Source organism: Pavona decussata, unplaced genomic scaffold, assembly GCF_977016875.1.
Source record: "Pavona decussata unplaced genomic scaffold, jaPavDecu1.1 SCAFFOLD_180, whole genome shotgun sequence".
NCBI lineage: Eukaryota > Metazoa > Cnidaria > Anthozoa > Scleractinia > Agariciidae > Pavona > Pavona decussata.
The window spans coordinates 1,892,940-1,917,500 of NW_028145590.1; the positions used below are offsets into that span (position 1 = coordinate 1,892,940).

Consider the following 24,561-nt stretch of genomic DNA (forward strand, 5'->3'; position numbering starts at 1 on the left):
GCTTTCGCGGCGGCCTTCAAAGTCTGCTCAAAGGCTAGCGAACGGCCATGTTGAAGTTTCCCCGGTTCCTTGCCGAATTCTACTGTAAATGTTGTGCGTTTTTAAATAAGGAAATGATTTTTTCGAAATTTTCATTCGAAAGATTCAAGGTCAACGAAGTATAATCTTGCGCCGTGTACTGCTTACGCAGCGAGGATATTTCAGAAGCGATCGTGTTAAATTCCGCGAAAAAGCCGCAATCTTGTAGTTTTAAGCTCGCTTCATTGAGTTTGAAGTTTGAGTAAAAAGAACTGGTGTGGCATATGAAAAAAATGAAGCATTCTTTAATTTCACAACAACGACGGACGGATGTGTTTTAAAAATAATACGCAGAAGGAAGGAACGCGGCGAAACAGATTTAATATCGAACACTCACTGCCGCTGATTTCATTTACTTCAACTTTCGACCAAACTAAAAAAAACACTTCATGCAAGAGCCATGTGAAAATCGCTTTGTTCTCTCTTTTTGTTTGAGGTTCGAAAAATTAATAGTTTCCTCGAAAGCTGCCATCTAGATCCTCGAAACATTTTTCGAGCGTCTCGATTCTCAAACTGGCTCGAGCCTCAAACCTCGATACTCGATCTCGATAGCTTCGAAGATCGAGTTTCGAGTTTCGAGTCGAGACTGTCAACTTACATTTGCACGGCACTGTATCTTGAGATGCGCAGAATGTTTGCGCAGTAACAAAAGTAGGCACCATCCTTAGGTATGCAAATTAAGCTTTTTTGCTATTCCTCTGGGTTGAGCAGATTTTCTTGGGTAAGTCGTTTTAGAAGCTTCAGCCGGTAATATTTTTCGCTCTATAGTCCCTTGTGGTTCTTCATAGGCGCAGTGGCGAAAAACTGCGCTTCATGTGTACACCAGCATTTGTTGAACTTACTAAAATGATGTGTAGTAAATGAACGATGTATTTACTGTACAACAATATACATTGTATCCCCTTCTAAGTTATAATAGATAAACAAACTTCTTAATATATAATCATTCCGATGGATGCCTTGGGCTCTGGACGGAGCCCACAATGTACATGTCTGCTGCTGAACAGAGCATCCTTAAAATCTCAAACATATAATAAAGTTAAACCATGAAAACTTCCAAACTCATGGCATTTAAGGACGGTCCCTCCTAACGCCAACATATTTTTTTGTGCAGTTTATGACTGCGGGAAAAGCCGGTCCAAAAATATACAGTACCGGACAGAAGAAACCTAACAGGGAACGCGTTACTGGATAATTAGGGAACGCAAAGTGGAACGCTTAGGGAACGCAAAGGGAACGCTAAGGGAACGCTAAAAATCGCAGTACCGGACAGAAGAAACCTAACAGAAAACGCGTTACTGAAAAGCTAAGAGAACGCTAAAAAATAAGCGTTCCTCTTTAAGGGGAACGCATTCTCGAGGCCCAGAAAATCCAATGGAAAGCAGCAAAAGATGATGCGTAAAAATTGGTGCATGATAATCCAGCGTGCGGCAAAAAAAATTATCGAAAAAACACTAAAACAAACTCCGATAAGAGATCATTCGTAAATGTCGACGCCATATTGTTTCCCGCAATTCATTTGTATAGTTTCCGCTGGCCAACAGTACTGCTTATCTGAGAAAATCGCACAAGGATCGGATCTTGTAAACAAGGTGTGGTTCGATGTGTTGAAGGTGCTTTTGTGGCTTGAATGCTCACTAATCTCCTACTTCAGCTTCATTACACAAAAGAGAAGAGATGGATTACTTTACGTTCAGAAAAAACTATTTAGTCTTCAGAAACTCGTGGGAACCGTGCGAAGAGCCTGTTATCCTGATGTATGATGATATATTTGGAGCAATTGCAGAATACCCATCCACTCGCAAGGTGCATAACCCTGAAACCCGTGGTCCGTGCTGCCGCGCTCAACAGTGCAGTACTGGATGGATTAAAGAACGAGGAATGTATTAAACTGGAGTGCTTCCGCGGTCCACAGTCCCTTAGTGTGTATGCAAATTAGATGACTGCGGCACTACGGTAGCAGGTTTTGCAGTTTTTTGAGTTAGATATTTGGTGGGACGGGTATTCTGCAATTGCTCCCGATTTTCAATAGTTTGTCCCACTTCAGGTCCAGCCCGATTTCTTTCGTACAGTACTTGTCTGACGCTTCGATGTTTCAATATGCCAGCAGAATAAAGGCAAGTTCAATCGAAAAAGGTTTATTGTTTCTTCGCGTCTGATCTGTTCATCGATGATATCAAAATGTCGGATGAGAATTATTTTTATTTCGTCCCGTGCGTGGTTAAATTTGTCTTTGAGATTCCCTGTTTGATTAAAACGTCGGATAGGAAAAGACTTAATACTGGTATGGACACGTTTATGTTGTCCCCTTCCCTATAATTTCATTGGCTATCTGGAAATATTCTTTTTGAGTTGATGTAAATTTACAATCCGTTGTCTCGCATAAAGCGAGAGTTTGCCTTTCTTTTGTGTCACAAAATAGCTTCTAAGACTTTTAATTTAAACACAACGCCATTACACTTTTAGCTTTTTTACACGCGTTCAACATGGCGGGCCGATAACAACCCAAGTTCTCCTTGCAATGCATAATGGGACGGCACGTGACGATGACGTAATGTGACACCTCCCCCTCTTTCAATGACAATAACGAAAAAAACAATAACGAGAAGACCTATCCTATAATAACAATGACCAATGGGACCTTTGTCTACAAAAAAACTTTATAACAGCAACAACAGCTACAGGTGTAACCTAGTACCTGTAGCATAATGTGATAATGATTTAAAAAAAAGGTACAAGTCTATCCTTTGTGAGGGCACCGCAGTTGTTTCTGAACGAACTTATTTTTACAAGTCTAGTCTTTGTGCTGGTGTCACAGTTCTCCCAGATCTGATAACATATCCCTTGGCAGTGTCTGACATTTTCGGGGAAGCCTCATCCGTTGACGGCGTATTCGGTTCTGGTCTTGCTACTGTCTTTGCATGTCCAACTGAGGAAGAGCAACTTGTGGTTGTCTGATAAGGTGGGGTCTCGGGGTTTTGGTGGAGGGCTGGGTTTCTCGCTTGTTGACAGTATAGGTCACTTATTGCAGTTGTGTCTGGTCTGAGTTGAGATCGCGTTCGCCGATAGGTAGCACCCGTGCTATTGGCTCTGACAATATAAGACCTTGGCTCCTTGGCTGGCTGTATAACAACACCAGGCTCCCAGCTTTGTGAGTGGTGGTCGAACATGCGTATGGGTTGGTCAACTTCTAATGGTTTCTTAGGTGGTTCCGAGTGCTGGTTGTAATATTGTGCTTCTTTCTCCTTACGCGTTGCAAATGGGATTCATGTGGCTTCATGGCCACGGCTGTTAGGAGGGTTTCGCTGGTACATGGGTCGTCTGGTTTTGAATTATCTGTTGGTGAGCAGTTCTGCGGGGGACCTGAGCTGGTTGTCCAAGGGTGTGGCTCGGTAGGACAGAAGAGCAAGATAAGGATCTTCTTTTGTCCTCTTCGCATTTTCTGAGAATGCTCTTCACAGTCTGGACCATCCGTTCAGCAGACCCATTTGATTGGGGATACATCGGAGAGCTGGTAATGTGTTCTACTCCATAGGTGGTCATAAAACCGTCGAATTCGGCTGAGCTGTATTGCGGACCATTATCGGTTACGAGTTGTAACGGGATGCCATGCTCGGCAAAGATGCACTTTAAGTGGTTGATGACTGCGGATGATGTGGTGCTTGTAAGTCTCCTCGTGATGGGAAATCTGTTCTATTGGTCTGTTAGCAGGAAGTATTGCTGGCCTCCAAACTGGAACATATCGGAGCTGAGTCTTTCCCATGGTCGGCATGGGGGCTGCGGCTGGAGTATAGGTTCTTTCGGGGTCTTTCTCTGGTATTTCTGGCAGGGCTCGCACTGTTCGACTTTATTGATGATATCCTTTGTAATTCCGGGCCAGAACACACATGTGCGCGCTCAAAGCAGATATTTCTCCTTCCCCAAGTGGCCTTGGAGGGCACTTTTCTCTTTTCTGAGGCCATCCTTCTAAGACAGTTTCCTTTAGCAATGACAAAGTGGGGTCCTTTTTTGTCTCGTCTCGGATCTGTTAGGGATGCAGGGAGGTTCTGTGTGATGTGGTGGACATGTATTTCTGGAAGTTGGCCATTTGCTGAGGCGGGCTGAGGGCTGACTCTAGAGAGGGCATCAGCTATTAGCACATCAGGACCTTTCACGTAGTTAGCAGTGACATCATACCTCAGGGCTATCATTAAAGATCTCTGCAGTCTGGGTGGGCAACTAGACAAGCTTTTCTTAACAATTGACCCGAGAGGCCTAGATCAGTGTTTACTGTACAATGTTTTCCGAAAATGAAGCAATTAAACCTCTCCAGACCCCATACTACGCCCAGCGTTTCTCTCTCAATATTGCTGTAGCTTTTCTCTGTGTCTGTGAGTGCTTTCGAGGCATAGCATACCGGTTGTCCTTGCTGTAGCAGGACCGCTCCTAGACCTTTCTGGGAAGCGTCGGTTTGAATGACTGTTCTGACGCTTGGGTCAAAGTAACGGAGCACTCCCATTGATGTGATCTCTTCCTTGACTTGCTGGGACGCGTAGTGGTGTTAAGGTCCCCATACGTATGCTATGTCTTTCTTGGTGATGTCACGCAGTGGTGCTGTGATGCTGGCCAATCGACCTGAATATCTGGTTAGGTAGTTCACGAGGCCTAGGAAGCTTTGGAGATCTTTGCGGTTTTCCAGAGGGGCCATGTTTTGAATTGCAGATATTTCTTATCATCCGGCTTGATTCCACCAGGGGTCCACTTGTGTCCGAAGAAGCTTACTTCTTGACACTTGAACACTTGACTCTTTTGTCCTTGTTGAACTTGATTACCTTTTCTCTGGACCTGTTCATGAGGTTCACCATGTTTTCATCATGTTCTTTCTCTGTAACTCCAAACACAAATGGATCATCAGCGATGCCAGTCACTCCCTTTAGTCCGTCTAGTGCTGAGTCTAGGTGCTTTTGGAATACATCTTATGAGACAACAAGGCCAAAGGGAAGTCGGGTGAAGCAGAACCTCCCAAACGGGGTGTTAAAAGAAGTCAAGTAAGAGCTTGCTTCATCTAAGGGCACATGCCAGTAGCCTTTTTTGGCATCCACTATACTGAAAAATTTGGCATCATTAAGCTTTGTGACCACTTCATCGATTGTTTTAGTGTAGTAGTGTTCACGCTTTCTTGCTTTGTTTAAATCGCGTGGGTCAAGGCAGACTCTGATATTTGTGATCTCTCCTCTGTCATTAATTGTTTCGGAAAGGACAATACTGTTGACCCAGTCCGTGGGCTCGCTTACTGGTATGAGAATGTCGAGTTCTACCATGGTGTTAAGTTTCTCTTTGTACATGCCTTGTAGATGTACTGGCACAGCACGTGGTGCATGGATGACGGGCTGAGCGTCAGGATCTAGGATGATGTGATAGGGCTTCATGTTGAAGGTTCCCAGGCCCTCAAAACAATCACTGAATTCATTGAGGAAGCCTCTCTCAACTAGTGGGGTGTGTGTTTGAGTTTCGAGTGGTTTAAGTCCTTAACCATCAACCTTCTGCTGTCATTTGGAGGGTGCTCGCGTTTCAAGGTAGGTAGCTTTGTCTTGCTCGGAGGTTTCCAAACTGCAGTTAAATTTTACCAGTCCCAGATCCTCGCAGGCTTTGCAACCAAGCATCGCTGGTCCTGGCTCTTCAGTGACATTGAAGGTTATCTTTTTAATGCTGCCTTTTTGATGGACGTACATTTGGCAGGTAGCAAGGGTCTTAAATGGTATGACCTCCATATACAGTAATCCGGTATTGTGCAGGGCCTAGGTGTCTGTGCTGAGGGCTGGGGACGAGTTTATCATACTGTTCTTTAGAGATGACATTTACTTCTGCACCAGTGTCAACTTTGCAATTAATGGGTACAGTATGCGTTTCAGAAAAATTCACTGTGACCTGGATCTCGGTCATGACTTTGGTACGGTTTTTTCTTTGTTCAATACCGGCGGTCGTTGGAGTACTGGGGCTAGAATTTAAAGAGGCATTCTGCTCTGCCTCTAATGTTCCCAGGAAGACTCTGTCATAACTTGGGCATTCACTCGTCGCACCATTAGGTTGGTCCTTCATGACATCGTTTTTCGTCTTAGATGTGCAAACTTTGCTAAAATGACCACGCTTGTTGCAGTTGTAACATTCTGCTCCACTAGCTGGGCATTGTTGACCTTTGGCATGAAAGCTATCTCCGCATCTGTAACACTGCTTTAGTTTGTTTTCAGGCCATCTGGTTACTCTACCTCTACTTCTTCTATCTTCTGTTTCTTTTCCTTTGCTGGTTGCGTTCACTTCACCACCCGGTTGTTGCAGTTGGCTAGGGGGCAAAGAGTTACTCATTGCTTTCAGTTACATTTGCGTAGCTTCCTCGGTACGTGCAATTTCCTTTGCTTTTGTGAAGGTTAATTCGTTACCACAGGCGATGCATTTTTTCCTGACTTCTTCCTAGTCGGTGCCAAATACTAATGTGTCACGCATGAGTTCATAATGTAATTCTTGTGGGTAACCAGAACTCTGTATGAGTAGTCTTGCTTCAGTCAGAAATGCATCCGAGGGGCCGGTTGTTCTGTTTCAGGCTTCGCAAGTAATATCTGTTTAGAATGTGGTTAGCCTGTGGTTTAACGTGATCTTCAAATCTTGCCCAATATTCCTTCAAGTCTTTCTGTTGATCGGTTGTAAGTGCCCACGTGTTGAATAAGTCAAGACCGTGGTCACCCGACCAAAGCAACACATATTTACACTTCTGAGTGCTATCTCGGCTTTTTAGTATGGCGCGTTTTTAGTGTCAAAATTCAAACTATCAATTCAAACATTCGATCCTTCAATTCAAACATTCAATCCTTCAATTCAAACATCCGATCCTTCAATTCAAATCTGCAATTGTTCGGTTCAAACTTTCGATCCTTCAATACAAACATTCAATCCTTCAGTGCAAATATGGAATGGGTCGATTCAAACATTCCATCATTCAATCCAAATATGGAATTGTTTGTTTCAAACATTCTTCAATTTAAACACCCTTTTCTTCAATCCAGAGATGCCATTCTTCAAGTTAAACATGCATTCATTGTATTGCCTGGCCTATCATTCAGTTCAAGCATGCATTTCGTCGATTCAAACATGCCATTTTTCAATTCAAACATTTGATCATTCAATCCAAACGTGCATTTCTTCAATCAAATCCTGAAACTCAAACACTACACCATAAATTCCGCGTTCAATTTCGATAGAAAATGCTGAAATCCTGCTGTTGAAACATTCTGCACTTTAATTTTAAGATATAAAATCCAGATTATAAATTCAAACATAGTCTCACAATGTAGTTGTGCAGTGGCTCGATTCAAACATTCAGCTCAGCAGTCCAAACTTTCAGTTCCTCTCCAGTAGTCTGGAACCGAGGGGACTCTGTAAAACAAGGATACGGACGGGCGGATGCGGACGGCGGATGGGGCTTAAAAAAAAAAAAAAAAAAAAAAGAAGAAGAAGTGGAAGAAAATAGGATGTTGATACGGTTAAATTTATTGGTTAATTGCCACCTTCTAAGAAATGCTAGCTTTGGCTTTTTTTAAATTTTATTTTTATTTTTTTTTAATTTGAATTAATTTTATATCTTATTGTCAGTCAAACAGCGAAAACGCTGTGGAATGTTTCTTCTCGTTTTTCAACCAAATCAGCCTGAGTTTGCAGTGGAACTCCGTACATAAGTACGACACACCATCCGGCAAAACAACACGTTCATATTCATAAACATTTACAGGATAATCTGATTAACGGGTAAAGTACTGTACGAGCTCTTGTTAGGCATTATAGATTGGAAATCGTGGTTATTGTTCGAACAGACAGATCGATACAAGTTATTAAAAAATTATTTTAAGACGTCCAAAGATTTCCCTGCGTCAGATTTGCGAACGTGTCAGAGCAATTGGATAAAACCTTATACGCCTGGCCCCAGTTGTTCAAAGAGCGGATAGTTTTATTCACTGGATAGGTTGCTATCCAGCAGATGAAATGCGTGCAAGATTTTCCCAATAGCCCTATAATTTATGGATAGAGTAGAAACATATGTCAAATTTAAGTATGGGATTGTGTGGAAAACTTGCCAAAAGGCGTTACCGGTAGTTGGAGTACATTTGCTCCGCTGGATAGCGACTTATCCGGTGGATAAAGTTATCCACTCTTTGAACAACTGGGGCCTGGTTTACTCAGCAGTGGAACACCAATTTTCAAGTCCGCTTCTTCAGGAGAAAAGCGAAACATTTCTCAGCGAAGTTGAACGCGGAGTCGACCGATCGCGAAAGCTTCAAAGCATCAACCGGTTTGTTTGACAAATTCTGCTTTCTTTATTACATTTTTTTTACATTCCTGTCTCATTAATATTCATATTTTCGATTATCCGGACATTTTATTCAAGTTCCAACGAGTCCAGATAATCGAGGTTCGATTGTACCAAGTTCACGGAGAAGACGACCCCTGACCTGACTGGGGACTGAAGGCCGCCGCCGAGGCAACCGGAGGAAAACCAGAAACTGACCGAAAAAAACATGTTTTTCTGTCAGATAAAATAATCTGAATGTTCTACGATGAGAAAAACCAAAATCCGCAATGAATATCAAAACCGAAAAGACGCAAAACCCGATCAAAAAAAGCCCCCATATTGCAAGGAAAATTTCGCTTGTGTACAAATTTAAAGGGAAGAAAATGACACGTTCAGAAATCCTATGCCGGGAAATCTTTGGACATCTTAAAATAATTTTTTAATAACTTGTATCAATCTGTCTATTCGAACAATAACCACGATTTCCAATCTTTAATGCCTAACAAAAGCTCGTACAGTACTTTACCTGTTAATCAGATTATCCTGTAAATGTTCATGAATGTGAACTTGTTGTTTTTCCGGATGGTGTGTCGTACTAATGTACCGAGTTTCACTGCAAACTCAGACTGAATTGGTTGAAAAACGAGAAGAAACATTCCATAGCGTTTTCGCTGTTTGACTGACAATAAAATAGAAAATCAATTCAAATTAAAAAATAAATAAATAAAAATAAAATTAAAAAAAAGCCAAAGCTAGCATTTCTTAGAAGGTGACAATTAAGCAATAAATTTAATCCGCCGTCCGTATCCTTGTTTTACAGAGTCCCCTCGGTTCCAGACTACTGGAGAGGAACTGAAAGTTTGGACTGCTGAGCTGAATGTTTGAATCGCCGAAGTGAATGTTTGAATCGCCGAAGTGAATGTTTGAATCGAGCCACTGCACAACTACATTGTGAGACTATGTTTGAATTTATAATCTGGATTTTATATCTTAAAATTAAAGTGCAGAATGTTTCAACAGCAGGATTTCAGCATTTTCTATCGAAATTGAACGCGGAATTTATGGTGTAGTGTTTGAGTTTCAGGATTTGATTGAAGAAATGCACGTTTGGATTGAATGATCAAATGTTTGAATTGAAAAATGGCATGTTTGAATCGACGAAATGCATGCTTGAACTGAATGATAGGCCAGGCAATACAATGAATGCATGTTTAACTTGAAGAATGGCATTTCTGGATTGAAAAAAAGGGTGTTTGGATTGAAGAATCGAATGTTTGAAACAAGCAATTCCAAATTTGGATTGAATGATGGAATGTTTGAATCGACCCATTCCATTTTTGCACTGAAGGATTGAATGTTTGTATTGAAGGATCGAAAGTTTGAACCGAACAATTGCAGATTTGAATTGAAGGATCGAATGTTTGAATTGAAGGATTGAATGTTTGAATTGAAGGATCGAATGTTTGAATTGATAGTTTGAATTTTGACACTAAAAACGCGCCATATTTTAGTGGCCCATCAAGTAAAAGTTCACACTTTTGGCGAAATCGCTTAAATCTTGTATGTAAATCGGGACCAGGACGCCAGTCCATTTTAGGTAAGTCGGATCCGACCAAGTCGCTCATCAGTTTTCAGTCGTACGAGAAGACCTTATAGTCAACACTGTTAAAACGTACGTACCAGTTTCCGTTTGCTATTTCCTTGATTGTTTAGCTGGCGTTAATCATCCCGCTTCTGACATCCATTTTTTTTTTTCTGACATCCATGTCACAGAATAGCTTCTAAGACTTTTAATTTAAACACAACGCCATTACACTTTTAGCTTTTTTACACGCGTTCAACATGGCGGGCCGATAATAACCCAAGTTCTCCTTGCAATGCATAATAGGACGGCACGTGGCGATGACGTAATGTGGCATTTCCGGCCTACACAAATGTCGTTTTGGGCACTCTAGACTTTGTACAAAAGAGTCAGATGGAACGCGCTCCTGAAGATAATTAGCTGAACGCGTTCTCTCTAGCGTTCCATTTTAAACTGGAATTCTTAGGGAACGCTTAGGGAACGCTAGGGGAACGGTTAGGGAACGCAAAGCAGAACGCTTTAAGAAAGCGTTCAGCGCAGCGTTCTCTGTTAGGTTTCTTCTGTCCGGTACTGTGATTGGGGGTAGCAGTGCAGTTTTCAGAGCTAATTAACCAACATTAATTCCGAAAACCTTTAAAATGCGAAGAAATGTATGACGTTTTCTTTCTGTTGTTGTTAAATAATTTAACAACAGCAACATACATACAGCAATAATTGATGTTCAATTATCGCTGAAAAATGCATGGTCACGCCCAATTTTCTTTTGGATACTGACAACCGTTGCTAAGATCTACTTTTCCTGCATATATAGTTATAAACTACGCGAAAATATCTGTGTTGGCATGGGCAATAGGAAACATGGGTTTCGACTAAATAAATGTTACATTTATCTCAACTATAGTTGAATTACTCACAATAAAGTAGTCTTTAGTCTTTTCTGGTCGTTTCTCCCCATTTATTTCTTGTAAAATAGCCCTGATTAGCAAGTAACAACGCGCCGTTTGACTCAAAACAAATTCAGCATTCGTTCGGTCTTGGTAACCGTTCGTCCGATTGAAATCCCAGGCGCGGCCACTGAGCTCGCGAGCGTTAACTCATAATCCCCCCAGTCACTTTTTAGTGTAAACGCTCACGCGCTTAGCGGCCGCGCCTAGGGTTTCAATAAACACGGCACGGTTACCAAGACTTAACGAAAGCTTTTGCTGGCGATAAAGAATGTTAGGTCTGTTCTACAAGAAATAAATGGGGAGAAACGACCAGAAAAGCCTGAAGACTACTTTATTGTGAGTAATTCAACTATATTTGAGATAAATGTAATATTTATTTAGTCGAAACCCACGTTTCCTATTGCCCATGGTGTTAGTAGGCGCCCCCCATAAGAAATCCAAGCTTCTCAAGCCATCCCAAGATGCGCAGAACGTATTAGCAGTAGCGAAAGGACTAGAAGGCACTGTCCTTAACCAGGGATTTTAAATGAAGACTGTATCCATCATGTAACGAGTGTGTGCTTTTTTGTTTTCTTTTTCTTTTTTCGTTCTTTCTTCTTGTACATCTTCTCAATAAGATTGATATTAATTCTAATTTTCAGTCATTCCAAGATGGACATCTGGGAGCCCTCCAAAAAGCAAGGAAACCATTGATATATATGGAAATGAGACGTTAAGTTGTGATGTATTCGCTATCCCTGAGCCAACTTTTCGGTGGTACAGAGATGGACAAGAAATTTTGGCAGACACGTAAGTTCACTTACATGCTCATCTTTTAGACTCCTACAAGTTAATAATAATAATAATAACAATAATAATAATAATAATAATAATAATAATAATAATAATAATAATAATGATGATGATAGATAATAACGATGATAGATCATATGATTTTTTTATTACGAATAAGAATACCATTTTAACTTGATGAGATCTTTTTTTCCTTTTCTTCCAAAAAAAAATGTGCATGAAAATAGTCTCTTTTTTTAATCGACAAGAATATTTTATTGTAAATAGGTTTTAATAGCTCTTTTTTTTGCTTTTAACTTGTAAATAACAACTTGTTTGAAATATATTAATAAAGAGATTGTTATTATTATTATTATTATTATTATTATTATTATTATTATTATTATTACTATTATTATTATTATTATTATTATTATTATTATTATTATTATTTGTGTTTGCTGGGGACTGCCAGACGTCTGAGAAAAGTGCTCGACACTTAAATAGTGACAGTAAAGATAGGAGAAGAAGGTACAGAGTATTCTTCATGTAGGCCACAGGTGATGGCCCAATGTTCTGTAACTGACAGTGACTGAGTAACACATAATTATGATGATGATGACAACGATGACGAATACGATGATGATGATACTATAGAGCAATGTCCTTTGATTAAATCGAGTCAACGTGTAAAGCCTGCCTTAAATTTGACACTATTGTACAGATGGTTTTCTAGAACATGTAGATGCATGGTTTTCACAATGTTTGCTAGAATAATGCATTAGAATGTAGATAAGTGAGTTGGATGAAAGTTAAATATTAAAGAGCTATTAATTTACACTTCAGGTGAACATGAATGCGTTTGTGTGTGTTTTTTTTTTTGTACAGAACACAGGTTACACGGGATGTTAACAAGCTCCATTTCAAAGACGTAAGATTGGAGGAGGCTGGTATTTATCAATGTGTGGCTGAGAATACTCATGGAATGATTGTGTCTTCCACTTATGTCAATGTTTTAGGTGAGTACTCATTTATTTTTTTTAGCCCTTTAAACCGCTAATGTCAAAGAACAGATTCTCCTATCTTGTCCCCATAATTGTCTTATAAAAGTACCTAATTGGCTTCAGGGCCAGGTTTTTCGAAAGCCAATTAAGGCTTATCCATGATTAAAAGATAACCGAGGTTCTTCGCTCACTCGTTAAATATGTTTTTATAAAAGCTACTTTCAACCCAATGGCAAAGAAAAGTCTACGTTAAAACTGAGGGACAAAAATCTTTTGGAAACATTTGTTTTAATCAGTAGTTAAACTAGAGTCAAAGGTTACGTTAACCCAGAATTAGCTTAATTGGATGCTGTACAACTGGGCCCGGAAGTCACTAAAATAATGACCAGACAATGATTAGTGGCTGCTGTTTCTTAGGCATGTTACAAAGGCCACTAATTAAGCTAATCAAAAGTCTACAATTGCGTTACCAAGTGATCCAGTTTTTAGATTTGTTCCTGAAGTGACTGATAAACTGAATTTCCAAAATTGTTTTAAATGGTTTACAGCTTTGGCACCGTCTTTTGCAAAGAGAGGATTTGGGCCATTTTACCTGTTTCAAGATAGTGAAGGGCGTTTGAAATGTGATCCCGACGCTGCACCTCGACCAAATTCATACAGGTGGTTCAAGGAAGGAACTGAAATCAATATGACCTCCCCTTACCGTCTGAAAAGTGATGGCACCTTGGTTATCAGTGAAGTCCAGCGTAACCGTGATGCTGGTCAATATAAGTGTTCTGCCACAAACATTTTGGCCACTGATGAAGCTACAGCCGAAGCCACAGTCCTTGGTAAGGATAAGTCATTTTTATTTTGAGTCTCTTTTATTCCCAAGATGCGCACCCCCACCCCCCACCCCCATTTGTTAACGTAAAACGATGTTTTAGAAAGTACAATGTACAGTGTAGTTATAATGGATTAAAGGGACACAGTCACCTGGTGCACATGCGCATTAGATACCATTTCTTAGCTGATTTGCATATCACACTTCCTCACAAGTCTCGCGCTGAGAAGCGCATCCTTTGAAAAAGGTAAACAAATCTTGTCGAGTCGAAGTATTTGCCAGTCAAAATTATTATAGTGATTATAGACCTAATGCCATTTTAGAACACTCATTTTCTTGATAGCATGGAGAATTTACTGATGGACTTGTCCAGGGAAAGTCAAACGTCGTTTATTCCGGTATCTAGTCGTGTGAAAAATTATCTTCGCTGTTTCTACGTTTCACAGTGTTTGCATGAGAAGCAAATTGAGTTCAAATATTGGGGAATATGTCAATTTTAAAACGTAGCGAATCGACTGAGCTGCAGTGTAGCGAAACGACTTTGTAGCAAAACTACCGGTAAGCTTTATTTCTGCTATCCATCATATATTTTGCTTTTATAATTTCGTTTCTACAACTTCTGTTATCTAAATTTAGGAACCAAACCCACGTCGTTGCAAAAACGCTTGCTCGACCCGTAGAAAACAAGGTTCTCCTGGAGGTTTTCCTTGTCGAGGAGATAATCGACTGTGTACCGAAGCTTGTCTTCGTCTGAGCTCCAAACTAAGCAGCCATGACGCGTAGTTCGAATCGTTTACGAAGATTCCCACCGCTCGAACCTTTCGCCAGGTTGAGAAAATGTAATTTTCCAAATATATATAATGGTGATTTGTTCTCCAATGTTTTTGATTGATTTCTCTCGTTATTTTAGTCAACGCAGGCGATTTCTTCCGCCCGGCGCCTTCACGTTTCCCACCTCTTCTTTTCATGTTCCGTTGGAGACGCGATCCATACTGTTTTTAACCAAATATGATAAAATAATATCATAGGATGAGCAAAAGCATACTCAGAAACAGGTTTCCAGTAAAAGATTGAAAATCCAATAAAACACTGGGAAGATTGAAGCAGATTTCTAGACGCCGACGCGTACTTTTGATTTCGGGTTGAGGTGGACGCTTTTCAAAATTGACAAAAACTAGAGTCCAGGTCAGCGCGGTCTCAAAGGTGACTGTGTCCCTTTAAACACAACAGGCAGTTTTCACAGTACTTGAAAATTTGTCAAGATATTTCAGCTTGTGACGAGCCACTTCTAACTGCTTAACAGTTGAAGGGGTGCCTGGAATAAAGCCATAAGTGACTTCTGATAAACTGCTAGATTCTCCTTCCAAACCAAATTGCCATGTATTCAGTAGTGAAACAAAAGGAGAATTTGACCTTACATCAAAGTCATTTAGGGCCTTGTTACACACACACCCCTTCAGTTAACCCTTCAAACCCGATTATCAAAATGCATTCTCTCCTTATTTCCCTCCACACAATTTGTATGGAGCCACCAGTCAGAGAGAATTTGTTGAACATCAAATGTGTGACCTAAATATACATGTTTAATTAGATAGTCGTAAGAAATTAGCGGCCGATCAAGTACATCTGTCATATAGTAAGCAGAAATTGGTTTAGTGTTAGGGCATAAAGGTAGAGTAGCCTGTTGGCATTTTGTGTAATGAGGGGGAGGTGCTCAGGAGAGTTGCATTAATACCAGCTGCACGTGAGCAGTACATCTATATAGTAACCCTGTGAGCAGACCCACCCACCTGGTATCGTCACACCGAATACGAACATTCAGTGGAAACTAGAAGAAGATAACTACAGCTGTACCACAACAATCACACTTATCCAAAAGGGGGCAGGGTTGGGGGGCGGGGGGAAGGGGTGGCTTGAGGGGCAATCATACAGATCAATAATATTGATTTGCTGATGAAGAGAGCTGTAAAGCTACAAAGCTCCTGCAGAAAAACAGTATTACCACCCGGACGACACAATACATCCATGAAACAGCATTGTCACGTATTTACCTTAGCCTAAATTTCATTTAGCCAGATAATAAACAAGCAATACTTTTGACTGGTGTCCCAGTCAGCTCTTGCCTTGTGGACACCTCACTATTATGGACAAGCTGATAACACGGACAGCAGAACAGAATCTCTCAGGACAGAATCTGCGGGGAAAATAGGGTACAAATGATTGACTAAAATAAAATTTGGTTATTACAGACTGTTACGTTGACTATTAAGGCCACTACTTTGTGGTCCCGAGGGTGTCCGCAATAAAGGGAGTTGACTATAGCCCTCAAGAAATGATGACTATTCTTTCAGATAAGACCCAGATCACCATAGCACCACAAGACCAGCAGGTGGTTGAGGGCACTCGAATAGACCTACGATGTGAGGCAACAGCAGATCCCACACTTGAACTCCGCTACTACTGGAAAAGAGACAACGCTGTGATTGTCTACAATTCGAAGTTCCAGTGGCTGGCGTCACAGAATGTTCTGACAATCATTGATATCACAGTTCACGACGCTGGTGTTTTTACTTGTGTCGCTTATACACCTGAGCCAAAGAAATCGGAAGATACTGCAGCTGCTACGATTGATATTGCAGGTAATAATATTTATTTCTTTGTTTCCAACCAAAGCTACAGTGTAAATATAGATCGCCACCTCTTGACAATAGGGAGCTTAAGCAGTGATGACGGCGATGCCAGTTCAGACGACAAAAAAACAATAATTTATATTAGCCTGAAAACATGGGCTCTACACTTGCGTCATACTTATAAACTTTGGTACATTTTGACTCTGTTTTCCTCTGCAAAGCAATGACATGAAATGACCACAGTCTGAAGGTTTACGTACATGAGAACGTAAACCCATAATGATTGATTTTTCATTCTCTCTCTGAACTTTAAAGCCGCCCCTACGGCGTTAGCTCCTGGATAATTCAGCCACATCACAGAAACTAAATGAGTAAAAAATCATCACGATTTATTTAGAAACTGCGAAGGAAATTTTTAAGTTTCCTTTTCGATGGCGTAGCCATCGTCTCTGCTTAAGGTCCTTAATGGCCACATCCTTTGCATGCCTTACAAGTGTCCCCACAAACAAAAAGGGTTGTTTCTGAAGTTCATGCTGACGACTACATGTTGTATGAGGCACACTTTTGGGAAAAAAGAAAGGTACATGTACAGTGTACATGTAACCAGGCTGAGAAAATATCAAGTTGAAATTCATTCATGATCGCAACTTTGGCATTGCTGATTTGTCACTGAAAAAAAGAATAATGAATATTTTGAGAGCGTAAAACTTATAAATTATATTATTATGCTAATTTCAACTGTGCGTGGAAGATACGCATACAAACTTGTGTACTGTTCCTACAGTCGACTCAGAGCAGGTTATCTACTTATTATATACATATATCTGTGAAACTTATCAGTTATGAAACAAAAGCCTGAAAAAAAGGCTGGATTGTTTTTAATTAAAACAATTTTTAAATTATTATTAAATAGTTGTCATGGCTGTACAGTATTTTAAACCAATGTTTTTCGGCTCATCATTTCAATTACAAGCAAAGATCAATGATAAAAAACCTTTTGGCGTCTTCATGACACTGCATTTATTATCAAGATGGAATGAAAATTAGACTTAAGATGTTTGCAAAAAATAACCAAATAAATTAGGATAACAATCAAACAAACAAATTCATTTTGAGTGGCAATAATTTACATTCCAACTTTATGGTGTCATAAAGATGTTAAAATGTGTTTCGTATTGTTGAGTACTGCTTTACAAAAGAGCAAAATAATGATGAGCAAAACTTTACTCATCATTCGATCAGTCAAATATGAATAAGTTAATGGCTTGCGTTTTTGTTTAGGGGCTCCATATCCTCCAACAAATCTTGAGTTATCTAAAGACTGCTTAAATCGTAGCACAACTCTCAAATGGGTAACCGGTGCATCCAACAATGCAACAATCACACATTTTCTCATCGAGCGATTGTCGAATCATGCTAATGATGTGTGGCGACTAATTGCAAATGTCACAAATTCCAATACTACATCAGTTGCACTCAATCTTACTGGCTGGGCAACGCTGTATTTCCGCGTTAGAGCTGTGAACCGGTATGGGCCTAGCCGTGCCAGTTTACCTACAACTTCACTCTGCCGAACTGAACAAGGAGGTACAGTGTATGTTTGTACATAATTTTTTAATAGGGTTAAATGTAATTTAACTTAGTTAACGACTTGGAGCAAGTTTGCTCCCTGGTGGCGTAGCGTGGCGTTAGCATTTGTTGGCGTATAGTTTGGGCACTGGTGGCACATTAGTGTTTGGGGGTTTGTTGTTACATTACTGTTTGGGCCTGGGTCAGGTCTGTGGGCAGTTGCGTGGCCAGCGGTATTCTCTTGCAGTTTAGGCGTGCTCCTTTGCACGTGCTCGGAATTTTACTCTACTCAGCGTTTTTCATGGCCTGGTTAGTTTATTGCGTTTTGTTGGGTTTTTCTTTTCCTCCCTTCCCTCCCTGTAGTGTTAGGTTGTTATTGTTTGGGATTGGTGTTAGTGTTAGGGGGTTGGTTAGGGTTTGGGTTAGTTCTTTGTCTTATATACTGATTATTTTTCCACTGAGCTTCTAGTCTCAGTGTGACGGGTGCGTTTTTTGGGGGGAATCCAAAACGGATTTGTGATCTCAGATCATTCGGATCATGGTGCATCAAAGGTTCCAACGAATATTGATCCGAATGATCTGAGATCACAAATCCGTTTTTGGATTCTCCCAAAAAACGCTCCCTAAAACACCTGAAAACGACGATAAAAACGGAGTGTTTCGAAAACGGGTTCAAAAGTGGTGATGTTTGAAAACGGTCACCAAAATAGCGTCATATGCTATCAGTTCCAGTTCAAATTAGAGCATCAATCCAAGATGGAGGATGGTTCACACATGCGCAATCCCAGGTCCCAGTCATTTCCTCGTTGTTTGGATGTGATTGTTTGTCAACAACAACAGACTATTCTTTGGTACTGATTCTCTTTGCTTACTTTTATTCTGATAACAGTTCCAGATAAATGGCCAGACAACTTCAGAGCAGTTCCAGGGAAGGCAGAGGAACTTGATATTGTTTGGGATGTAAGTAGCACCAAGATGACCTTAAAAAAAAAAAAAACGGCTGGGAGATCTGGAAGCACATTAGCTTAGTGGTTTGTACTGTACATCAGACTTTTGATTGGACAGTCAAAAGATCAGGGGGTCATTGTTTGAGTTGAGGCTATAGGTTGGCCTCTTTATTGCTGTTGTTTCCCTTAGACAAGAAACTTTGCTCCACATTGTCTCTCTTCACCCAGGTGTGTAAATGGGTAATGCCAACATACTGCTGGGGGTAGCCCTGTGATGGACTAGCATCCCATCCAACAAGACTAGCAGTACTCCCAGTTGCTTCATGCTTCAGAAACAGGGTTATAAGCGGGGTGAACCACATAGGCTCTTGTGCAACTTAGACCTTTTTACTCTTAGATATAAAGCCTGGATCTTCTTGTACCACCTCATTTCCTGCAACATTTACATGTTTGGCCAACAATTATTTGTTCAATGTTAGTCCAAGTATGTACAGCACCAGGTATCCCTACAAGATACCGGCAATCTGGAAAAATCACTGACATGCTTGCAAAGTTAAGCTTGAGTCAACTTTACTGGCACGTCAGTAATCAAGTCCTGGGATGTCTTGTGATGTGCGCGGCTGATGTTCTCATGTGCCGCAACAGTATCCCAGGCTACAGTAATTACAATTTGAAAACTGTTTTTGTTGTTCAGATGTTAACTGTAAAATGTGCAGATGTAAAATTAAATTGATAAACTTGAAGTAATATATCAAACACGAGGAAGAGTGTTTCATCAGATATCCAAACACTGAGAAGTAGGTTGAAAAAACGAGGCGAAGCCGAGTTTTTTCAAACGACTTCGAGGTGTTTGGATATCTGATGAAACACACTTTCGAGTGTTTGATATGGCTTCTCAAATGATCAATAATTCTTGGAGAAATTCAAGGCTAAAGTTGGCAAAATTTTATGGTAATTACGATCACATATCCAAACCACGGTCACGGTAGTGATTTTCTTTGTTTTCTCTTGATGAATTATTAATGAGTTTGAGAACTTCACATCAAATGATAATTTTCCTTATGGTCATTTTCTCACATTGGTGTTTGCCATTTTTGTTTTCCCAGCCCATGCCACTGGTAGAATGGAATGCGCCCAACCTTTACTACAGATTGTGGTATGCGAAAGCACCTGGGCCATTATCAGAGCCTGTAAGGATTAGTGACCCCACTCTTGGCAAATTCAATGTACCAGATGCTGGTTATTATCAGGAATACCAGTTCAAGATCCAGGCTGGAAATGATGAAGGCTTGGGACCTGAGAGTCCCCTGGTAAGGGCATTTTCTGGACAAGACCCACCTGAGGGAAAGCCAGAGGATGTCACTGTAGGCAAGGTGACAGCACGCAGTGTTGAGCTCTCTTGGAAGCCTGTTACTGTCACGAGAGGAAGTGTGGATGGCTACAGGGTGAGTCCCACAATTACTTACAACTAGATTTTTGAGAATGATGTACAGTGTATTGTGCAGTAACAAAAAAAATCCATACCCACCCCATGGAAGGTCAGTGGAAATTCCTAGGGGGTGGGGGGGGGGGGGCTTAAAAGTAAAAATTTTAGAAGCAAAGTAATGAAGCTGAACTGGAATTTCCTATGGGGGGGAGGGGGGGAGTGTAAAAAAAAACCTTCCATTGGGGGAGTATGGATATTTTCTGGAACTGCACCTTCTGAATGCTGAAATCTGATCTTCCTAGCTGCATTTTGAAGTGAGGAAAAGTGGCCATCTTTATTATCTTATTTCATCTTTGTGGTGTGCACTTGTATGGTGAAGAGATAACACAAATTCGTACAGAATTACGTACGTACAACAGGGTAAAAATAATGTAATGATTGAACAGGATGAACTACCTTACTGATTATTCCGCAACTGTAAAGGGATAGTGTCACCTATTCTTGGCGTCACATACTCTTATCGGATAGAACGTTTAAATAAGGGTTCCATTTTCAGTGTGAACAAGAACCCTACTAGTGCACAGAAACTAGTAGAAACTGATTATTCCGCAACCGTAAAGGGATAGTGTCACCTGTATTTTTGGCGTCCCATTGAATAGCGAAAAAACATACTCTTATCGATAGAAACTTGGAAATAAGGGTTTCATTTTGTGAACAAGAACCCTACTAGTGCACAGAAACTAGTAGAAACTGATTATTCCGCAACCGTAAAGGGATAGTGTCACCTGTATTTTTGGCGTCACTTTGCATTGCGGAAAAACATACTCTTATCGATAGAAACGTTGAAATAAGGGTTCCATTTTGTGAACAAGAACCCTACTAGTGCACAGAAACTAGAAGTAATCGTTTTTGTCTGCAGATGGCTAGGACGAAAATGGTTGTAACTTGAAAAAAAAATGGCCATTTGTTTTAAGTTCCTCCTGTCTATTTTGGAGAAATCGCTAAAAACTAGATATAGTTTTTCCTTTTTCCTCGGGGAAATCATTTCATATTTCCCTCCTGGTACTCAAAGAGCGATTACACGTTAAAGAATCTCCATAACAGTACTCCTTTGATTTCCATTATTTTTGCCCTAAATTCTCGGTACATTCCTGAAAGGAAAAAGCGTTGTTTAAACAGGGTGAAGATCCGCCCGGTATCATGGACGCTGTGAAGAACGCTCAAATTGGCCAGCTCCCTTCGCTTAACCCCTACGTTTAGCAACAATTCCAAAACATTGCTTTTCACTTTCGGATTTTTTCATTTAGTGATGAAATAAATTTGTTCCTGTTGTCTCAACAAATTCTGTTTCTCTGTGTAAGTCGCGTTAATTTCCCTCATTTTAAATTTCTGAAAAATTGTCGCCTCTTTTCCCTTTATTCCCTTTATTAGGAAGTAATTTTTCCTTCAATTCAATTCAATTAAGTCACATTAATTTTGAATACCTTAATTAAGCCAGACAAGAGTTGATTTCCCATAACAAGGTAGCATAGTCAAACACTGCAAGGTTGATTATTTAACAAATTGACGTCACTTTTTCTTGCGTCTGTCCTGTTATTGATCATGAATTGCGAGTAGCTTGAAGACTACTTTGACAATGTTATGACGAAATTCATTTTCAATAACAGCACAGGCTTAACTGTATGAAAGCTGACGACCTTTTCTTCACTAAAAACAAAAAGCAAGAAGGGACAAAGTGAAGTCAAAGTGCAGGATAAGTATGCGAGAAACTTAAATTTTATTAAATCTGACGCGACCAAAATCAAAAACTTGTCTCGCTCTCTTGTTGGTTAATGGAAAAAAGGAAGACTTGCGATTGGTTGAAAAGTGACAGATTGAGGTTTCACAAAGCACACACGTTGCATCTGACGTCATTCACGTGTCTGTCCACTTATTGAAAATGAAAATACGCCAATGAGCGCGGGAGAATTTCTGCAGTTATTGTAAAAAATGGTTTTGTATTTTCCTTCACAGATTTACTTCTGGGGTGAAAGCCGTGGTGTCAGTGCAAAGAGACGTAGACGGGAAATTCCAAGCTATGCAACCTTTGCCAATGTAACTGGAGGGGCAACACAAACGTATACTGTCACTAATCTAAAGCCTTACACTAACTACAACTTTGCACTCAAGGCTGTCAACAGTGGTGGTGAAGGGCCGCAGAGTGATGAAGTGTTTGCTCCCACAGAGGAAGCTGGTAAGCAAAAGCATTTTAGTGTTTTGCGTAGCTGAGCTCAATATCAGTACTTCAGTAAGCCGCCGTTACACGTTGAAACTTTTAGCTGAAACTTGTGTGCAACGGCGCTGCGAAACAAGTCTCAGGAGGCGTTGCACCGTGTAACATGGTCAGTTTGGTGAAACTTTTTCGAACTTCTGTTGCGAGACAAGTTTCAGGAAAAGTAGAACCGCTTTCTACTTCTGCAACGGCTCGCAACGGTCGCAGTGGTGAAAAAACAAGAGTTTCACCATGTAACACCACTTCGTGAAACTGGTCTCGTTCGCCGTTGCACACAAGTTTCGGCTAAAAGTTTAAACGTGTAACGGCGGCTTTAGAAAGATCCATTAAGTCTGTGGATGATATTTTGCAATACAGTTAAACCTCTCGACAACGGCCACCTTGGGGACAGAAGAAAGTGGCCGTTGTGGAGAGGTGGCCGTTATGGGGAGGTAGGGGTGTAATATGGCACCTTTTTTCAGGAAGTACAACATGTTTGTTGTGCCAAGTTCACGCTTACTGTAGCCTATAAATTATAGTACTCCAATCTTAAATAATATAAATAGATAAAATACACAATAAAATGTAAATAATGTTTTAATTCCAAATGTTAACAAGACCAAAACGAGCAAGGTTCACAACATTCGCTATAAGTATTGTAGACAATTTATGCTTACTGCAGCATATGAATGGAACACAATCAAAATACGTATATCATTAAAATAGATGTAATGGTATCAAGTTGCTTGTTAAATGCTTGTGCGGCTTGCACTGATGCCGCGAACAAGATGTCCCTCCAACCAACTCGAGAATAATATTATAAGAAAAAAAACAAACAAACAAATAAGACTGCGAGTACAGTCAATAATTTTGTCCATTTTTATTTTCCTCGCGGAAGGTGACTATCTCTTGCGCGCTTTTATTCGCCCTTGCGTTTAATCTTAATTGAATTAAAAGACTTGCCGGGATAAATTATTAACGCGCCATTTTACGGATCAAATTTAATGACCATTCTTGACTTTTTTGTCAGTTGCTGAAAAAACTGGCCGTTGTCGAGTGGTTATTTTGGCAGCTGGGGACGCGCTTTAGTGGCCGTTGCCGTTGTAGAGAGGTTTAAACAAGAGCTAATGTATGGACTGTCTGGCCGGGACAAAAAAAGTCACTGTTGTAGAGAGGTGGCCGTTAGTGGAGGTTCGACTGTATAACCTTTCAAGCGAATTGAGATTGTTTTTGTTTACTTTACTCTGTTTGTGTAGAACCTGGCCCTCCATCAGACGTCAATGTTTACGCATTTGCAAAGTATATCCTAGTCACATGGCAGGCACCAGCGGAACCAAATGGAGTGATTACTGGTTATCAAGTGGGATCTAATACATACCTTGGCTCCGAACCTAAAGATGTTGTAGTAAACAAGGAGGAAGTTGGTCCAAATGTGTTCAGGAAATTGCTGGAAAACCAGGAGCCAGAAAAAAACTATGTCGTGGAAATACAGGCAAGGACAAGTAAAGGATGGGGAGACAAGGTTACCAGGACGACAAGGACTGTGAAGTGGGCGGGTAAGTCTCATTTATATATAAAAGATACCAAAAACCCCATGATACGTCCCCTTTAAGCCTGCTGCATTTTTTGACGTTGCCGTTGCTGTTGTCGTTGATAAAGCTTCCTGCTTATTCTTTGTTCCTTTGATAGCTCCTGCTAAGCCAAACAGGCCCACTGTTGAAGGAACGGCTGTGGACAAGGTCAGAGTTAGTTACAACTTTGGCCTAGGAGGAGGCTACACTCATGAGTTCTTGGTCATGTACAGAAAGAAATGTAAGTACACCGAAATAACTGATTTGTAAAAGCAGGTGGACGCCATCTTGTTAATGTCTCCCAGGGAATGATGGGAGTGAGATGGCCGCAAGAAGAACTGATGGAAACCAAGCACGGCGGAGCTTGAAGTCAGAGTGTTGTTTTTGACGAAAGAAAACGCCCAAACAAAGAGCAATTTCTTTACAGGCAGTGGATTTTCAATGTCAGTGATATTATCTGCTGGATGTTTTTGCATTAATCATGGAAAGGAAATCCTAGAAACAATGACGAGCCGGTTTTTTTTTTTTTTTTTTTTTTTTTTCCCAAAATACTGTACGATGAATTGTGAAAGCGGTTTCAGTAATTTCGGAAACAGTTTTTCCAAGATGGACTGAGTTACTGACAAACATGTCAACTAAGTGCTG

At 40.4% G+C, this 24,561-nt stretch overlaps 1 protein-coding gene and 1 long non-coding RNA gene across 2 annotated transcripts in view; one reads left to right on the top strand and one right to left on the bottom strand.

The window, feature by feature from the left end:
• Positions 1-24,561, bottom strand: part of LOC146463203 (uncharacterized) — a 72,963-nt gene that overhangs the window by 41,235 nt on the left and 7,167 nt on the right. The window lies entirely within an intron of this gene.
• Positions 1-24,561, top strand: part of LOC146463205 (fibronectin type III domain-containing protein-like) — a 41,592-nt gene that overhangs the window by 12,094 nt on the left and 4,937 nt on the right. Inside the window, exons 6-15 of the mRNA XM_085084808.1 lie at positions 11,566-11,713; positions 12,584-12,714; positions 13,248-13,529; positions 15,874-16,161; positions 17,434-17,739; positions 18,611-18,681; positions 19,775-20,113; positions 22,108-22,327; positions 23,602-23,901; positions 24,035-24,157. Of these exons, the coding sequence (XP_084940934.1) occupies positions 11,566-11,713; positions 12,584-12,714; positions 13,248-13,529; positions 15,874-16,161; positions 17,434-17,739; positions 18,611-18,681; positions 19,775-20,113; positions 22,108-22,327; positions 23,602-23,901; positions 24,035-24,157 (2,208 nt within the window). The remainder of the gene's footprint in view (positions 1-11,565; positions 11,714-12,583; positions 12,715-13,247; positions 13,530-15,873; positions 16,162-17,433; positions 17,740-18,610; positions 18,682-19,774; positions 20,114-22,107; positions 22,328-23,601; positions 23,902-24,034; positions 24,158-24,561) is intronic.